Consider the following 20,096-nt stretch of genomic DNA (forward strand, 5'->3'; position numbering starts at 1 on the left):
TCTTGAAGATTAAAGCTTTGGTCCTCAGTTAGTGATGATCGATCTGTCGCCTCCCTGACTCTTCATCTATTTAGATGGATTATAGACTAATTCTAAATTTTGTACAGATAAATTGTTGATTGAATGGTTCCTACTCATGTACTGGGACTTAGAAAAAAAATCAGACAAACTTACAAACAGGGTAACTCCACCTCAAGCAAACTCAAAGTGACCACAACAAGAGTTGGTCTGACAACCAAACATGAAGATTTGCATAACACAATGCAAACCCATTACTTATGTAGCCAACCAAACACAGTCTAGAGCAATATAACTAGGCTTATGTAGACAAACTAAATACAGCGTGATTGTATTACACTGGCTTAGCTTGAGTCGGCCTAGGTTACCTCCTAGACTAGCCACGGCTTAGCCAGACAACCAAACACATCCTATATTTCCACTAACTCTACCAATTCACTAGAAATGATTCCCGAAACAAATCTCCGCTTAGTTTCATTGACAAAATTTATATCTACTTATAAGAGGGAGAGAAATTCTATGCAACAGTGTTATAGATGTCTACTCCTATAATATCGTCCGTATGGTTATCCCTGTCTCAATGTAAATCTCAAAGCGTCTAAATATAAAATTATCATACATATTTATTATCTAATTTATTTGATTAGCGTTTAGGAGATCTCGTCCACCACTTTTAAATATACATGTTGGGAACATGTGATGAACATTCATGCAGTGCTACATTTTTTTCCTATAAGTGCACGATGGTACGGTTTTGCGTACCTTAGAGGATTTGATGCTATGACCTCTCGTTTGTTAAGCAACCAAAGATAAGTGTGTTAATAAACTGCCCTCTTAGAAAAAAAAACACACTTTATATATCGGGAAAAATGTATGCACTTATGTTATGTATGTGTTAGCATTTCTGAAGTACGAACCAAATCGGACCAAAGATGGTAGCATCAGCAGCGCCATTCCCCAGCATCCTCCGCCTGACCAAACCAAGAACGCCACCACTCCCATCCTCTTCCCGACCGTCTCACTCCCGCCTCCACCTCCGAATCCGATCCCCCAAGCCCATGAACCCAGCGGCGGCGCCCGCCTCCTCTTCCATGGAGGCGGCCCAGCCCCAGGCGCGCGACGGCCAGGGAGGGGCGGAGGAGGCGGCGGCCATGACGCTGCTGTTCGTGGAGATGGGCGTCGGCTACGACCAGCACGGCCAGGACATCACCGCCGCCGCCGTGCGCGCCTGCAGGGACGCCATCTCCTCCAACTCCATCCCTGCCTTCCGCCGCGGTACGGAAATCGCCTCCCCATCCCCTGTCTTCTGTCCCTCGGGCATTCCGTCGAACACCTTTCTAGCACCACGAGCTGCCCGTTCTTGTCTGTTTATTGGATCATGACTTATGAGGTCGAGTTTTTCAATTGTTTGTGGACTGAGCTATGTGGGCTGCGTGTGCAGGGTCCATACCCGGGGTGAACAGTGACCAGATGAAGCTGCAGATCAAACTCGGCGTGCCGAGGCCGACGCAGCACTTGCTGGACGCTGAGAGAGTCAAGGCCGTGTTTCCCTAGTGAGCATTCTCTCTTCCTTCTCTTTTTATGCCTGTTAGAACTTTGAACTTTGTCATTGAAATGCTGAATCTGATCCAGTAGCAGCGCTATGGTGTCATGGTTTCTTAGTTCATAATGAAGTAGAATTTTCCATAGTGCCTTTGTTGGCGTTCAGTTGATCAATTCATTGAGCATACATTCCCGGTTGCTGAGCGTGCATATCTCATAGGCGCTTAGGGGAGTAAGTATAGTTCTCTTGGTTTGCAACCCTGCTCTGTACCTGGCTCTGATATAGTCAGACAAAAACACATTGTGAACAATTTCTGAATGTATGAGCCTAAGCCAGGATGTTTGTTATAGCACTTCGTCATTATGATCCCTGCTCATTGTTCAGCATATAAAAATGTTTCAGTAAGACAGTAGTGTGATCCTCTTCAGTTGGAATTGCACAAAATTTCTTGGCAGTCATGGGATTTGGTTTGGAGATTTCGTGTTAATACAGAACTCTATAGTAGATCCTTGACATATGTGACCAATAATATTCCTCCCTCTGGCCTCTTTTCCTTTTTTTAACATAAACACTGACGTAGCTATAGACACTTGATTTTCCTGCTTCAATCAAGCTCCTACAATATATTTCTGTAAGAGTTCATTGCATCAGCATATGAATACCTTTGTAAAGATTTGAAGGGATCATCATTTAGTGAACCTCTGTTCGAGCTGTCACAATACCTTTGGCTAAGACTGGCAGATGCTTCATCAAGTGGGACTGCAAAGGATGCACGGTCAGCATTGTGTTGGAATGTTCAACACTGCAATGTGTTTCAGATGTGATACATTTTATTTGAGTCAGCAAACAATATCTTGTACATAAGCCAAACTATGAATCTTATACTAGTGAAAAAAAAGCCGATAAAACCACCTTAGGGAAAATATCCTAATCTTCCATCAAATATCATAGCAAATCAGTTCATGTCAGCTCTGTATTGGGTGATGGAATGTTCAATAGTTGTACTATGCAATTTTAGATAAGATGACTGTCGACATTACAAAAGAAATAGTTTATATGAATCCATAATCGTTGGTATATGTGGGTATTGTATCTTGAAAAGCAGTTATATTTACAATTTACTTGAGTCACTGAGAAAGCATGTTGCAAGAGTTGAATATGGCAGGGGTACTCGTGCAGATTCTACGAAGTCGTATTCATGACTGCATCTTTCAGTATGATTGGAGACGTAGAATGTACTAGTTCCTTTCTTTCAGAACGAATGTACAAACTATTTAGTAGGCATTCAGCAAGATTGTCAACAGGATTGACATGCAAAAACCTGACCAAATTTAAGTACCATGGCCTGGATGCTGGTAATTGGCTGTACAACTATCACTGACGATAGCTAGCTAGTGGTTAAGATGGCTCAGATGTCTGATAATTAAGTAGGCATTATTTCAGTGGAATGCATTTTATTCAGAACGAGCATTGGCATGCAATGACGGAGTCTTGCTGAGTTGCCGGGGGCAAGGTAGGTTGTGATGCGAGGATACTGATAAAATGTGCATTGCAGTATATATACTGATAGCGTGGCCTCTTGTTTTATGGATCTCATATGCTGTAGCATCTTATGCAGTTTCCTCGTTGTTCGCAGTGGCAAGATTATTAGCTTTGAGGTCGTGGACGGCGGCATGATCTGTTCGAGCGGCGTGTGCCTGGAAGCAATGGGGGATAAAAACGACGATTGCTACATAGTCAACGCTGCAGTTTACGTTGGTTACTAGTAGTTTTATTCTGGAAGAATTGATTTCGAATTCTCCTGGAATGGCACAGCAGAAGGAAAAAACTACAAGTGTTTTCCTACCGCAATACAATAAGCGCGTCATTCTTGTCAGCGCATTTCTCCGTTGATGTGTATAATAAACTGCACGTCCCTAGTGTTGCATTCGTTCTAATCCCTACGTTTTTGTGTCACCGCATGTGGAGTTGGTGTCTGGAGCCATTTGCATTCAAGCTTTATCGTTCTTACGGCCTCAGCCTGCGCACGTAGATGTGCAAATTAATTAACCTAAGGTTACCTATTAACTCTCTTTAGTTCAACTAGTAACATTAGCTTTCTAGAAAATTTGCACCCTACGCACGCTGCGGATGAGTTGGTTCTTGACTTCCGTGACAGCGACGCGAGCCCTCCCTTCCCAGCTGCCCTGCAGGTCCACCCTGGTCATCCAGAGCAGTGGCCTTTGACAGCGTCGACGACGACTGCTGATGCACCGCCGTGCCCTCCACGATCTCCTCGTCGTGAGGTTGGAGAACTGGTCGCGGCCGAGCGTGCATGGATGGACGCACTCCGCGTTGGCCCCGGACGCCTCCAGCCGGTGGTGACGGTAGCGGCGCTCAATGCCCGCGGTCACGAGCAGAAGGACGGCGCGAGCAGGGAATCGGTAATGTGTATAGATGCATGGTATGCTTTAGGAAGCGAATGATCCAAGCCGGGCAACTGCTCTACAGTTGTTTATGCCTGTTGAGCGAATAGGCATCCGTTCGAAAGGGATATCTTCCGAACGGATATCTTCTCATCTTGTATATATATTCATAAAAGATCAATAAAGAAAGAAGTTCGAATCATTATTTATCTATTACTACTTTGCAATCCAATCACTTTTAACGCATTATCATGCACACTTTCCAATGAGTGATCAAGAAACAGAGATCGAAAAGAGAAGAGGAGGCACAAAGGCCTCCATTAATCACAGGTGAGAGCCATGGATTGTAACTTATATGTGATTCACTTGGCATTTGCCCTTCTTCGTGTCCTGAACCATGCACAGCGTCGCTGCCCAAATGCCTTCCTTGGCTCCTGTCGTGATCTTCATCACGCCTCGGGTCGCGGTCGTCGTCACCACACTCCCTAGGGCCGCTGCTGTTGTTTCTTCACTCACCATGGTCGCCGAGGCCCTCGCCCACTCTGTAACGCACATGCCCTTAGGGAGATCGTAGCGGAACATCTTTAGAGCATGTATGTGATTTTGATGATTAATAACAACAAAGTCAATGGGACTAAAATGTTTATCAAATATATATTTTAGTAGGTCTCATGGATGCAATACATAAAGAAACCACCATAGCCAAGACAAAATTTGATTGATTTGAAGAAGTCCTAGGATAAAAGCTCTCACCGGATAGTTCGGTGTAGAAGAAAGTGTACATGCCGGAGCTTTATCTGTAGAAAAGAGCAAAATAGATGAAGCCACTGGATAGTCCGGTGTTGTTGAAAAAGATGCACACTGGAGTATTTCCAGGGAAAGTTCATAAGGTGTACACTGACCGGATAGTCTGGTGATGAAGGGTATAAAGCACCGGAGCAATTCTTGCAGAGGCGATTCCAAATACTGAAGAATGGAGATCATGTGACCTGATGGCGGTGCATGTATTGTGTACACCAGAGCATCATCACCGGATCATTTCTTGCAGAGAATGTGTCAGGAGTTGAAGATTGCTTAAGTCACCGGATGTTCCGGTGTGAAGAGAAAGTGCACCGGAGGCTTGCACTAGAGTGTTTTACACAGAGAAGAAGTGACACGGTTTGGCTGATGTTAACTGATCGGAAGGTCCGGTGATGAAGTTGAAGAATCCACCGGAGTTTCCGGTATTCATGATGACTTTGAGTGGAATCCAACGACTAGTTTCTAATGGTGTACTCACTGGATTATCCGGTGATTCTACTACTGTTGTCATAGGATAATCTGGTGTTAACAGCTTTTCTGAGCCATTGGGTTAACGGCTAGTGTGCGAGTTTGATACTATATACCCCTCCACTTAGTCATTCGAAGGCGTGGCTATCCAGAGAAACACATATACACTCGAGAAGACATCCAAGCCACAAAAGTGTTTAAAATGATCGTCTAAGACAATTAGCACATAGATTAGGGAGTGATTAGTGCTATTAGGCCTAGAGAAAGTGTTGCTAGGTGATTGCTACCTAGAGAGTGGATCAAGGAGTGATCTGAGCTTGTACCGAGAGGTACACTGACGTCTTGGAGTCTTGGTGACTCGCCGACATCTTGGGCTTTGCTGGCTCAAGCTTGTTGACCCTCCGACTTGGTGTGGAGCAGCGACAAGACACGTGTAAAGGAACGCAGAGACCTTTGCCTTGGTGGCTCAAGCTACGAAGTGATCACAACAATGAGTGACCGGAAGAGAGGCTAGTGGTGAGACCTTGCCTTGGTGGCTCATCTGGCTTGAGACCTTACCTTGATGGCTCAAGGGTCATGACGAGGTGCTGACCGAGAGCATATCCTTGATGAAGCTCAAATATGGACTAGGTGACATTCATGCCATCGATACCACATGATAAAGATCTCTTATGCTGAGTTTGATCTCTCTACCTTATTTACGCTTCCGTATTTATATTTTTGCAATTTACCTTTCTAGATAAACTTTAATTTCTTTTGAATGGTAGAGTAGGCACACTAGATAAATTTAGAGCACATTTAGATAGAAATTGAGATAAATTTATCTTGTGAAGATTTTGTAGTTAGTAGTTTCTAAGTGTCCTAATTCACCCCCTTTTAGGACGTCACTGATCCTTTCAGGTGATATTAGAGCCTCATGCTCTTGATTAGGTTTAACCGCCTAGAGTTGTAACGTCTGGGGTTGGTATGGATACCTATAGTGCTCTACTTTTTGATGACACAAACTTTTCCTGTTGGAAAATTCTAATATCTTGTTATTTGAAAGCTCGATGTTTAGATGTTTGTAGGGTCACCGAGGAAGGGATGAGACATCGCATCACTAATAATGAGAGGCAATTAGATGTATTAGCGAAGAGTATCATTTTATCATCTTTAAATGTTGATACATTTAATCGTGTTTATTCTCTCATCAATGCACATGATATTTAGACTAGTCTCATTGAAATACATGAAGATACAAAGGACATGCGCAATGAGAAATATCATATGCTTATAACTAAGCTTAATGACATAAAACAACTACCCCATGAAAATATTAATGGCATGTACTCACGTTTAAATATTCTTGTCAATAAGATCAATGTGTTAGGTTTGACGCAAATTGATAATAATCAAATGGTAAGAAGAATACTTCAAGATCTTTTTCCAAAGTATAAGTTGATAGTCTCCATTATCTACGACAACAACGACATCAAGAAGATGACTCTAAGTCAAGTGCTCAGTAAGATCACTGCCTATGAGATGACCATAAACATGAGGGTAGAAGCTTCTTCTTCATCCGATCTAAGAACCTTGCTCTCACAAGCAAGCAAGCACTATGCCAGCACATGAAGGCAAAGATGAGGAGGCAAGAGCAAGAGTCAAGCTCAAGCGAAGATGATAGATATGAAGATGAAGATGAATAGAGCAATGAAGATAATGAGCAAAGCATATCAAGCGATGAAGAGATGAATCCCAAAATTGGCAAGCTCATCTCTCAAGTGAAGAAGAACATCAAGAAGATCAATGCCAAGATTAATCATCGAATCTCTATGAAAGACTTGGTTAAAATAATTGATCACGTCAAGAAGGAGAAAAAGACCAAGAGTAAGAGTGGGACAAGGGGAAGAGCAAAAACATTTGTAAGTATGAGAAGATGGGTGAGTGAAGAAAAAGATTCAAGCTCAAGTGATAAGAGCTTCGCCACTCACTCCTCCAAGAGAAGCTCTTACTCAAAGTCGTCATCACACAAGTGTCATATGGCTAAATGTATGGAAAACGATGTAAGTAGATGATGAATCCGATGAGGATTTCCCCTCTCAACAAGAAATTCTTGATTTGATCAATGAACAATAAAGGGTCTTAAAGAAACAATCTAAAGAACTTAAGAAATTCAATGCACTTAATAACATTTATTCTACCTTTGTTTCCAATTATAAACAATTGTTGAGCAAATTTGAATTGCTAAACAAGGAGCATGAAGAGCTTAAGGTAAAATTTGAGTGCATTGAATCTCAACCTAAGGTTCATTTGAAGCAATCTACATTTCTATTTAATTTCAATCCTAAAGTAGATGCTTGAACTTCTTGTGATCTATCTAGCTTACCCCTTTGCCAATGAGATATGTGTTAAAAATATTGTTGTAAAAATATGTGATGATCTCATTGCACAAGAAAATGATGAGCTCAAGAAAGAAGTGTAGAAGCTCAAGAAGGACTTGGTAAAATTAAAGGGCAAAAATCATGTCCAACCTCCTCAAGATAACCGTGTAAATATGGTGAACAAGCTTGCGGAGGGGTCCATAATGACATGCTTCAAGTGCTATAAAAAAGGCCACAAGTCATTTCAATATAAGCAAATCAAGAAGGACACCAAGAAAAAGAATAAAGCAGTGAACCTCTCCGACAAGACCCCTAATATCTACACCAAGCCCAACTACAAGACCAAAGCTAAGAGCAACCACTACAAGCTCAAGAAGAAGAACGATTATAAGGTGGTTGCACACAAGGTTAGCAAAAAGGAGCGGGGATGGAATCAACCAATTTGGGTGCATAAGAAAGTCATCACCAACATGAAGGGGCACCAATCGGTTTGAGTTCCAAAGAAGACTTGAATCCCAAGGGTTGGCTCGGTAGAGTTGGAGACTTGGCACACAAAATGAGGTGAAGATTCAAGCAAAGAAGCCAAGTGTACAAGTTTCGACGCATTAATAAAGATCATGATCATCATATACCCAACATCCCCCATCCAAAGGTAAAAGAGGTAATAGTAGATACATTCTTGTTCATACATTTTGTGTTGCATCTAGTTTTTTCTTTGCCTTATCTAGGATTACATATGTTTATTTCAATTTATTGTAATACCTAGTGTAGGTTTTTTATATGATAGGTTGCTTATGCTTCCCTCTAACCCATGAGCCACGTACATGATTTATTAGTGGTAGATTTTTTATGGCACTAGTCTTACATTTGATATCATTTATGTGTAATGAGTCCAATCTATAGGGTAAATTTTTCATTGTTATCAATGACAAGTGCATATCTCACAAGTATTCAATATTTGTATACACGTATTTAGGGGGAGCATGTCCTGTCGGTTGTGATTTTGAGACTAATATATGTTTCAAGAAATATCTTTTGTAGTCTCATAGAGTGATCAACAAGTCCCCAGAGGTATGGAATGCTTAAAGGTTTAAATTAGTATCATTATCAATTCATTTATTCATTTAATCTACTTCCATGCATAATATGGCTTAAACTTCCATCTTGATATATTGTCTAGTTGTTCATATGTGTCTCTCTTATCATATGTATGTACACATATATGGGGAGTTTAAATTATATTATGTGAGTTTCATAAATAGTGATCCATGTGCTTTCATTTTAATTGGTACCATATTCTTAAAATTTTATCCTTGCAAGTGGTATCCCTTCAATTGGTATCATTTCATTAGGTCATGATTTATGAAGCTCTCTTCCATGTGGTCTAATGCTCTTCTTCGAGTTCAACATGTGTTTGTAGCCCTATTTAAGATTGTTGACAAATGAGGAGAAGTTTGACGACCAAAGCAAGAGTCAAGATGATCAAGAGTCATGACTAGTGGAGAAAGAAGATGACTAGGGATGCCAAGACTCACAAAGGAGGAGAAGTCCAAGATTGACAAAGGGTGACTCATCTACATTTGGCATCAAGAGCATGCAAATGGAGAAGTTCTTGCATGGGTCATTCAAGAGAGATAGTGGCAGTGGAGAAAGAGAGAGCCACAATAAAGAGAGACTAAGTGGGGGAGATTGTAGTAGCTATGCATGAGTCATTCAAGGGAGATAGTGGCAATAGAGAAAGGAGGAGCAACAACAAAGGGGGACTATGCGGTAAGAATATGCATCCAAGCAATGTGGTATGACCTTGTACTCTTTACAATTGATATCATTTGTTATTTGCCACTTACTTTGATTATGTTGTCATCAATCACAAAAAGGGGAGATTGTAGCAAACATACACTTAGCGAGATTATAGCGAAACATCTTTAGGGCATGTATATGATTTTGGTGATTAATGATAACATAGTCAATGGGACTAACATGTTTGTCAAGTATATGTTTTAGTATGTCTCATGGATGCAATACATAAAGAATGCACCATAGCCAGGACAAAGTTTGATTGAATTGTAGAAGTCTTAGAAGAAAAGACCTCACCGGATAGTTTGGTGTAGAAGGAAGTGTACACACCAGAGCTTTATTTGCAGAAAAGAGCAAAATAGATGAAGCCACCAGATAGTCTGGTGTTGTTGAAAAAGATGCATACCAGAGTATTCTCTGGGAAAGTTCACAAGTTGTGCACTGACCGGATAGTCCGGTGATGAAGGGTATAATGCATCGGAGAAATTCTTCCAGAGGCGATTCCAAGTGCTGAAGAATGAAGATCATGTGACCGGATGGTCCGGTGCATGTATTGTGTACACCGAAGCATCATCACTGGAGCATTTCTTGCAGAGAAGGTGTCAGGAGTTGAAGATTGAAGCTTAACTCATTGGATGTTACGGTGTGAAGAGGAAGTGCACCGGAGGCTTGCACCAGAGTGTTTTACACAGAGAAGAAGTTGCGCAGTTTGGCTAAAAGTAACTCATTGGAAGGTCCGGTGATGAAGTTGAAGAATCCACCGGAGTATCCAGTGTTTAGGATGACTTTGAGTGGAATGCAACAGCTAGTTTTTGAGGGTGTACTCATTGGATTGTCCGATGATTGTACTATATTGTCATTGGACAATCCAGTGTTAATAGCTTTTCTAAGTCGTTGGGTTAACGGCTAGTGCGCGGGTTTGAGGTGATAAATACCCCTCTACTCAGTCATTTGAATGTGTGGCTGTTTAGAGAAACCCATATACACTTGAGAAGATATCCAAACTACCAAAGTGCTTAAATTGATCATCCAAGGCAATTAGCAACGGGTGACCGGAAGAGAGGCTATTAGGCCTAGAGAGAGTGTTCCTAAGTGATTGCTACCTAAAGAGTGGATCAAAGAGTGATCCGAGTTTGTATCGAGAGGTACACCGATGCCTTGGAATCTTGGTGGCTCACTGGCATCTTAGGTCTTGGTGTTGTTGACCCTCCGACTTGGTGTGGAGCGGTGACAATACACGTGTACGGAACCGCAAGTATCCTTGCCTTGGTGGCTCAAGCTTCGAAGTGATCATAGCGACGAATGATTGGAAGAGAGGCTAGTGTGAGACCTTACCTTGGTGACTTAGTGGCTCATCCAGCTTGGCACCTTGCTTTGGTGGCTTGGTGGCTAAAAAGTCATGACCAGGTGCCAACCGAGAGCATATCTTTGGTGGAGCTCCAACGTGGATTAGCGGTGGCATTCATGCTATCGATACCATGGGATAAAAATTCTTTATGTCAAGTTTTCTCTCTACTTTATTTACGCTTCCGTATTTATATTCTTGTAATTTACCTTCCTAGATAAGTTGTAATCTCTTTCGAACGGTAGAGTAGACACACTAGATAAACTTAAAGTACATTTAGATAGAAATTAAGATAGATTTATCTTATGAAGTTTTTAGAGCCATTAGTTTCTAAGTATCCTAATTCACCGTCCTCCCTCTTAGGATGTCGCCGATCCTTTCACGCTCAATCACCCTCGGGTTGACACGCAGGGCACGGACCTAGCACCACACCATCCATGGCCCCAACAGGCGACGTCATCCATTCGGGTAGTATGGGCTACTGCCCAGTCCATGGCTATGTGTTGTTCACGTACTCATCGATGGTGAGTACTGCTGGCCTCCTGTCACTGGAGGTCGACATCCACGTTGACTCGTCAAGGAGCCACCGCCCAGGGCGCATTGCCACTTTTGTGGTGCACCTCCACCCAAGCACCACGACGACGGCTCCCGACCCAGACTCACCGATGACTCAAGGAAGAACCATGGCCTCTCGTCATGGGTTTCCCCCGTACTTCGTCACTGCGGCCACGACCTCAGTTGATGTCACCGCTACCACAGATGGCTCTTCCCCTCTGCGCGGTGCATGCCCTGGCGACATCAACCCCTCCAGTGAGGGGACCTCAACAGCCCCCAAGGCGGTTGGATCCACCTCTGGCGACATCAACCCCTCCGGCGAGGGGACCTCAACGGCCCCCAAGGTGGCCGGATCCACCAATGGCGACACCAACGCCGACTCCTCAACTTCGTCTTCAGCTCTGACTCGACGCCTCCTCCGCCGCTTCGCAACAATGGCAATGAACCGCCATCCTAGCCTTCGCCCGGGCTCTTGGTCCCCGGTGGCCAAAGGCCTCCGCTTCGAGGCCCTGAACAGTGGCTTCACGGGCTACCTCTCCTCCTCGTCGAAGGAGGAGTACACCCCGTGATGAAGCACGAAGATGTGATGTCGCAGTGATGGTGACGGCGGCTACATGATGTGGTGCCACTAAACTACGGGTGTGACGATTGGGACTGGGGAAAACCCTAACCCTACCACCGTCCCCAGCTCTTTTACCTGTCATCGCGCACGCTCCTGACCTGGGCTAGCTGAAAGGCTGCACCGGCCCAAGCCTAGGTTGCCCCGCCCTGTTTTTCCTTGCGCCTGACCACATGGGCGAAAAGGTTGTCTGGGCTTCGGCTCAAGTCTCTTGGCCCCTAGCGCTTGCCTAAGGCCATTTTGCAAAAACACACCTGGATTTTTGGTAAATTGCAAATTGGTCTAACTATAAGTACCGTTTAACTAAGTACTTGTCATGTTTAGGCCCTTAGAGATTCCTGTAATTACATCATGTATTATTTATTGTTGTAATTTAACATTTCAGACTCCATTTTCTGGAATATTATGTAATGTTCAATGTGTTTGCTTCATGCAATCCTTATAACATGCTATATTGTTTATGATCGTGTTAATTTTGCAATTGAGATCATTTTTCTTGTAGAATTACATACTAATTCACCTTTAATTAAGCCCAAAGTTCTTTTATGTCCAATAATGCTTAATTCAAGCAGAATTACAATGCAAAATCAAATTAAGTGATTACCTTAATTTAACATTTGTGAATCACAAGGTAATGGAACTATGACATCTATTGTATATTTGCATATTATCTACCATTACTATGGGGTCTAAATTTTGTCATCTTGACTTAATGAATACATTCCATGTGTTTTCCAAATATTATATTTAGCATAACACAAGATAATAGGAACATAAGCATCTACTGACAAACGTCAGATTTTGCCTCCTACTACTGCGAGATCTTCACCATATTTGGTGATTATCTTCAACATGTTAGCTACATAATTTGAGGTCTACACTATGTAATTCGAGTTTCAACTTGACTTTACATATTTTGCATTATTATTATATATTACCATGATCATTCTTTAATTTACCTATAGTAAATTAATCAAATTATGGTTTAAATTCATGTAGTTCAAGATGATCGGAAAAGAGTTTGATGCACTCGCACTTGATGGTCACAACTACCCAATATGGGTTATGGACGTCAAGGTCAGTCTTGCATCCCGCGGAATAGTAATAGCACTCCAACCTCCATAAGAGGGGGATCTACCGCTACCAGATCAAGTTAAATATGATGCATCATACATAATAAGACACCATATCCATCTGCATCTCAAATCTTAATATCTAATGGAAGAAAATCCAAGCACTTTATGGCTGGCTCTTAAAACCAGATACGAACAGCAAAAGACAGTCATTTTGTCTGATGCAAAGCATTAATGGACACATCTTCGACTTCAGGATTTCAAATCCGTCAGAGACTACAATCATGTTGTTCATAAAATATGTTCCAAGTTGTGCTTTTGCGAAAAAGAACCTACAGAAGCAAAAAAGATAGAGAAAACCTTATCTACTATGTTTCCCACTGGTAGGATCTTACAACAACAATATTGTGCAAGAGAATACCAAGTTTATTATAACTTAATATATGTATTACTTCAGATCGAAAAGCATGATGAACTTCTTCTAAGGAATCATCATCAGCGTCCAATTGGCACTACCTCTTTACCTGAAGTACATTTTGATGTCCAGAATAACAATAAGTTCGATGGCTCTTTTAGATGCCAACAAACAGACTTTAAAGGTAAACGCAGATGCAACATGAAGCAAAAGCCACGTGCACTGAAAGGGGAAAGACATTTCTAAACCCAAATTCGACAAATCTAATGTTTGTCACAAGTGTGACTGCTACAAGCACATCACTAAGAAATACCGCACCCCAAAATATTTAATTGATCTGTATTTACAATCCGTGGGATGTAACCGACCTGCTCAAAGACAAAGATATGAAGCATACTTCAATCTTCAAACTGACACCACAAAAGAGGATAGTTGTTCACACAAGTTCCACAAGAACCAAGTAATAACCAGATTCTTCAGCAGCCAGAAGATTCTATGAGCACGGAAAACATGATCGTTAAATTTGCTTTGCACGACATGTTTGGAGACCTTATCTAGTCTCCCAATTCATTAGATCCTATGTTATACACGTCTATTAGTTGTTGTAATAATAAGCTATCATCATTATGTATTGTATGTAACAATATTGTATCAGCACTTATGATACTAAATAAAATTTGTATGTATTCTATATATCAAATAAAGAATGTCATATGAAATTCTTCATTTCTATATATAGATTTCTACGGAGTAAATCTGACGGAGTAGGAAATGTACCTTGTGGACAGTTGCACCACAAATTATATACTTAAGGAAACAAAAAATTTCTAAACGCTTACGAAGAGACAAGGAAATATTTTGACAATCGCGGGACGTGATGCAATGATTGTTAGATCAGGTTATGCCATAATTACTCTCCATATGGATACTCAAATCATAATCGATGATGCTCTATTGTATTCCGATTCAATTCGTACCTTACTAAGTTATAGAGATATCTATTACAATGGTTTCCATATTGAAACCCATGATGACAACAAAGAGGAATGTCTCCTCTTAACAAAAAATAACAGATATGGCAAACAAGTACTTGAGAAAATTCTCTCTTTATCATTAGGATTGTACTACACATACATCAAACATGTAGTAAATGTTGCATACAAGGTAATTTTTCAGAATGTAAATGCATTCCAAACGTGGCAAGATCGCATTGGTCATCCCGGAATAAGGATGATATGAAAAATTATCAGCAATTCTATTGGTCATGATTTAAATGAAGCTAAATTTCAACAATCTTCAAATTTTATGTGCATTGCATGTGCCACCGGAAAGCTAATTTTAAGGCCTTCTTACCTTAAAATTTAAGCAAAACTACTCAAATTCCTTGAACGCATTCAAGGTGATATATGTGGTCCTATCCAATCATTAACTGGACTATTCAGGTATTTCATGATTCTTATAGATGCATCTACATGATGGTCTCATGTATGTCTCTTGTCCACACGAAACCATGCATTTGCCAAAATAATGACTCAAATTATTAAACTACAAGCACAATATCATGAACATCAAATTCAATCAATTTGAATGGACAATGCTACAGAATGCTCCAGACGTGCCTTCAATGACTATTGTATGATCCTAGGAATTCAAGTTCAGCATTCTATTCCATATATCCATACTCAAAATGGTTTGACAAAACATCTTATCAAGAGAATTAAGCTTATTGCACGACTCTTATTACATAATTGTAATTTACCAACCTCGTGTTGGTTGGGGTCATGTAGTTTTACACGCTGCTGATATAATTCAATTGCAACCTACTACATATCATAGTACTTCTCATCTACAATTAGTACGTGAAAATTCACCAAGCATTTTCCATCTGCATAAATTCGATTGCGCTACATACATACCGATATCACCACCACAGCATACATCCATGGACCCGTATAGGAAACTGGGGATCTACGTGGGGTATAAATCTCCATCGATCATTAAATACCTCAAGCCCCTCACAGGGGACCTATTCATAGCCTGGAATGCTAACAGTATATTCAATGAGGACCATTTCACGGCATTAGGGGGAGATTTCAAGTACCGGGAAGAATGACAGGAAATCAATTGGAATATCCAAGGCATTTCCATCTCAGATCCACGTACTCAAGAATCTGAACTCTAAGTTTAGAAAATCATCAATTTGTAATATATTATAAATACCTGCCAGATGCATTTACTGACTACAAAGGTGTCACCAAATCCTATAATCCTACTAAAAATGTGCCTGAAAGAGTGGAGGTACTAATAAAAACCACTCAACTCCATGTTCAAAATAAAAGGAGGAGAAGTACGGCCACAAAGGAGGATACAACTTCTCGCAAGCGTCAAAGAAAACAGAGGAAGAAACCTTCTAAAACAGTAAATGCAAGTCAACCTCAAGTTGACAGACACCAAATGGGTAGTATACACATAGTGGATGGGCAACATCCACAACCCAACTGAATAGTGCACTCAATTCATAATGCCAGGATATTGGAATACCCCGACTCAACCGTGTTAGGAAATCATGAACAATCACCAAGGGTACAAGAGATTTCCACCAACTATCTTCATTCTGGAGAATCATATGATCGAAGGACTAGAATTGTCGACACATACTTCTCCACAACGATTGCAAACAACCTCCAAAATGATTTAGATCCCAGTCATGAGTGGAATCACATTTTGATATCTTATCTCATTGGTAGTTCAAAATCATCTATCTATGCAGTTGCTCGATGTAGTGACCGCATATCTATATGAGTCACTTAATTCAGACATATACATGAAAGTTCTCGTTGGAATCCAAATTTCAAATCCAAACACAAATCGTAACATATATTGTGCAAAGCTCAATATGTCACTATATGGCTTAAAGCAGTCGGGACAAATATGGTACAACTGACTTAGTGAGTTCCTTCTGCATAAGGGTTACTCTAACAATGATGATTATCCATACGTGTTAATCAAGAAATCCTTGACATGATTTATATTATCTCAGTGTATGTTGATGATCTAAATATCATTGGCAACGTACAAGATATAAATGAAGCACATGATCATCTAAAGATGGAATTTGAGATGAATGATTTGGGTAAAATTAAATTTTGCTTAGGTCTACAACTCAAGCATATTTTCTTAGGAATTATGGTACACCAAGCTACCTTATCTAGAAAATATTGGAGAAATTCAATATAGATAAATCATATCCATCTAAAACCCCCATAGTTTTTTTTTTATCTCTAGATATGGAGAAAGATCCATTTAGATCATAGGAAGATGGAGAAGAGATACTAGGACCTGAGGTTCCATATCTCAGTACTATTGGAACGCTCATGTATCTTGCAAATTGCACCAGCCTGATATCGCATTTGTAGTGAACTTACTAGCTAGATATAGTGTTGCTCCAACTAAATGCCATTAGGCGGGAGTCAAGAACATCTTTCGGTATCTCCAAGGCACCAAAGATCTTGTTCTATTCTTTCAGTTTCAAAGAAATCAAGATTCAAATATGATTAGATACACTGATGCTAGCTACTTATCAGATCTGCACAACGGCAAATCACAAAAGAACTTCGTGTTCCTATATAGTGGGACAACTATTTCATAAAAATCTTTCAAACAGACTCTAGTGGCTACATCCACCAATCATTTTGAAATTTCGCATTATATGAGGCATCACATGAATACATGTGGTTTCGCAGAATGATCAACCACATACAACAGCCATTTGATATTGGTTCCATTGAATCACCTACTATTATCTACGAAGATCATGTTACTTGTGTTGCTCTCAGATGCAAACAGATAACATAAAGAATAATATCACTAAGCATATTGCCTCTAAATTATTTTATCCTTATGAGTTACAACAAAGTAGGGAAATAAATATCTTGTAAATTAAATCTTGTGATAATCTCGCAGATTTATTCACAAAGTACTTACCAACTTCAATATTCAAAAATATATTCATGATATTGGTATGCAATGACTTCGAGATTTACAACGATAAGGGGAGTCTCTTTCCGAGTTTAACATGTTCATACATCATATTGCACTCTTTTTCTTTATGAATTTTATTATAAAGTTTCTCATAAATAGTTTTTAATGAGATAATATCTACATAAGATCATATGCCATATCTCTAATATCGAAAGTTGAGCGAAAAAGCATCCGTTCAAAAGGTATATCTTTTGAACGGACACCTTCTCATATATATATATATACTCTTTCTTGATCAATATCAGTCCATATACATATGTAACTTTTAAAACTTTCTTTAAAAATTCTATGGAAAAAATACGAGGAGAGTAATAGTGAGATGCTGTTAAAATCCCTTTAAAACTCAATAAAAAAATATGATACAATATATATTGATTATTATCTCTTTGTTAAGAGAAATATATTTTAAAGAGAAAAACTCATAAGTGAGTTTAGAGAATAATATGTCTTTGATACTAGGGGCAAAGATGCACAAACAAACAGATCATGTCAAACCCTGTGGCAGACCTACTCCTCATGGAGCCAACTACCCCTAGCCCATCATAATGTTGGATAGGTATGCATGCTCTGCTCTGATCGTCATGCGCGTCCTATAACATCACCGAACGTCATTGGTTATCTATTACTACTTTTGCAATTCAATCACTTTTAACAGTATGGTCGAGCTGATATTATGTACTGCGCGCTATCGATCGAACAAATCTGTTATCGTGTGAACGACGATTTTCGCTTGCCGGCTCTATCGATCATCCCACTCATCGCGTGCAGTTCATTCGAAAGGTAAAGCGCATGCGCCACACTAGGTGCTTCCTCTAGTGAAAAACAATGACATCTTGCGAAGCGCAATCAGTTTATTCTAGGTCCAACCAATAGTATCTTTATGATTTTTGCGATAAGCTATATGAACATAACGTGTATGTTTCATTGGCTAAACAAATACTATCTCTGCCCTTCATTTTATTCTTGAGATTTGACCAAAAGGAACTGAGTGGACATTAGAAATCTTTGCTGTCCAATCAAGAATTATTGTCCCATCATGCATGTCATGAAGATAAGTAAAAGAAACTACAGATACTAATTGTGTATGGTTCAATTTTCACATCCACCATGCAAGAGAGCAGCTGGCTCAGTCAATTTTTATTGACGTGGAGCTGCGTTGGTCTAGCCCGGCTGACCAACAATGCAAGTCACGATGGCACGATCCGTCGCCGTTGCAATGGATCAGTTTAGGAGCTTAGGGGTCATCAGCCCTATCGGTGTAATAGGTAATGGGTACCCCACGTGGTGGGTCCTATGCCGCCAAGTGTCAGCTAGTAGCTGGTATTGTCAAGACCACGACCGCATCGCGTGACTAGAGCGAGGCTCGTGCAATCAGGTCCCTGGTCGCAAAGCAAGATCCTGCGACCAGTCCTTACTGGTCGCAGAGCAGGTACTCAGTTAACCAGTCAAGTCTCATTTAATGTTTCCTACTCGAGTATTTTTTTTCCTTCCCTAGCCACTTCTTTTGGCGAGGCATGGTCGTGGGACGGTGTAGAGTTGTAGTGATCCGTCCTGTAGTATTTAATGTCACGGGATGGTCTGATGGGTGAGTGTGATGACGTTCGGTGATGGTATAGGACGCGCATGACGATCAGAGCAGAGCATGCATACCTATCCAACATTATGATGGGCTAGGGGTAGTTGGCTCCATGAGGAGTAGGTCTGCCACAGGGTTTGACATGATCTGTTTGTTTGTGCATCTTTGCCCCTAGTACATAAAGGAGTGAAGACTTTGCTTTAAAGAGGAGAATATTATGTAACAAGTTCACCTAATTCATAATACAATACACATAATGTAGGGCTATTATCCAACAGGAAGCCTGAATCTAGATAAATTCTGGTGTTCTTGAGTCTAGTTTGATGTACACATACATAAAATATAGATCAATGCACCCGTCATCCGGTATACCCAGGATTATTGTCTAGGATTATCCCCTGACAAGCCCATTCTCTCGATTGTCGTCCTGCACAAGATAGATGCCCCTGCCACGCTGGACCTAAACCATCATTGGCTGAGGTGGCCCGACGCAGCTCCATGTCAACGAAAATCAGCCGAGTCAGCTAAGTACATGTGCGGTGGGTGTGAAAACTGAACCATACATAATTAGCGGGTGGCATTTGCAACAATCGGTTTGGGGTGGAAAGTCAAAATCCAAATGACATTTGGGGTGGGTTTTGCAATTTTGCCAAAAAAACTCAACCACAAGGAGAAAATGTCTCTCTGGCTTTGTCTTAAGAAATAAAAGTATCAAACCCTTTCTTCCTCTCAACAACATCAATAGCATGTGACCATTCTTCCTCACTTAGAGCACGTGTACACTGCTATCTCAACACGCTTTCCATGACCGGAAACAACCTTGTAGGGCAAAGCAACACTAAGCGTTTTTAAATGTTTGAGTTCCATCTAATTCTGCAGTTAAGACTTATTTTTTGTGATAATGACATTGGATCTTAAGTGTGGTAGTCTAGAAACCAAACTATCATGACTGCTTTCAATCTTATGATGTATCACATCTAACCATCCTTCACAATTAAATTGAAAATATGCGCATCACAACAAGTAAGCTTTGCCATTCAACATAAGCTTACACTAACCTATTTTCTCTCTTGAACTTAC

At 40.6% G+C, this 20,096-nt stretch overlaps 1 protein-coding gene across 2 annotated transcripts; it reads left to right on the forward strand.

The window, feature by feature from the left end:
- Nucleotides 1–894: 894 nt before the first annotated feature.
- Nucleotides 895–3,517, forward strand: LOC133915726 (uncharacterized). Of its 2 annotated transcripts, none has more exons than XM_062359008.1 (3): nucleotides 895–1,293; nucleotides 1,460–1,571; nucleotides 3,180–3,517. In XM_062359008.1, the coding sequence occupies exons 1-3, from the start codon at nucleotides 951–953 to the stop codon at nucleotides 3,325–3,327; spliced, it is 603 nt and encodes a 200-aa protein (XP_062214992.1). In that variant the 5' UTR covers nucleotides 895–950; the 3' UTR covers nucleotides 3,328–3,517. The 2 variants fall into 2 exon arrangements, with proteins under 2 accessions (XP_062214992.1, XP_062214998.1); XM_062359014.1 differs by having other exon boundaries at nucleotides 896–1,293; nucleotides 3,198–3,517.
- Nucleotides 3,518–20,096: the final 16,579 nt, after the last annotated feature.

This window comes from Phragmites australis, chromosome 1 (assembly GCF_958298935.1).
Source record: "Phragmites australis chromosome 1, lpPhrAust1.1, whole genome shotgun sequence".
Classification (NCBI taxonomy): domain Eukaryota; kingdom Viridiplantae; phylum Streptophyta; class Magnoliopsida; order Poales; family Poaceae; genus Phragmites; species Phragmites australis.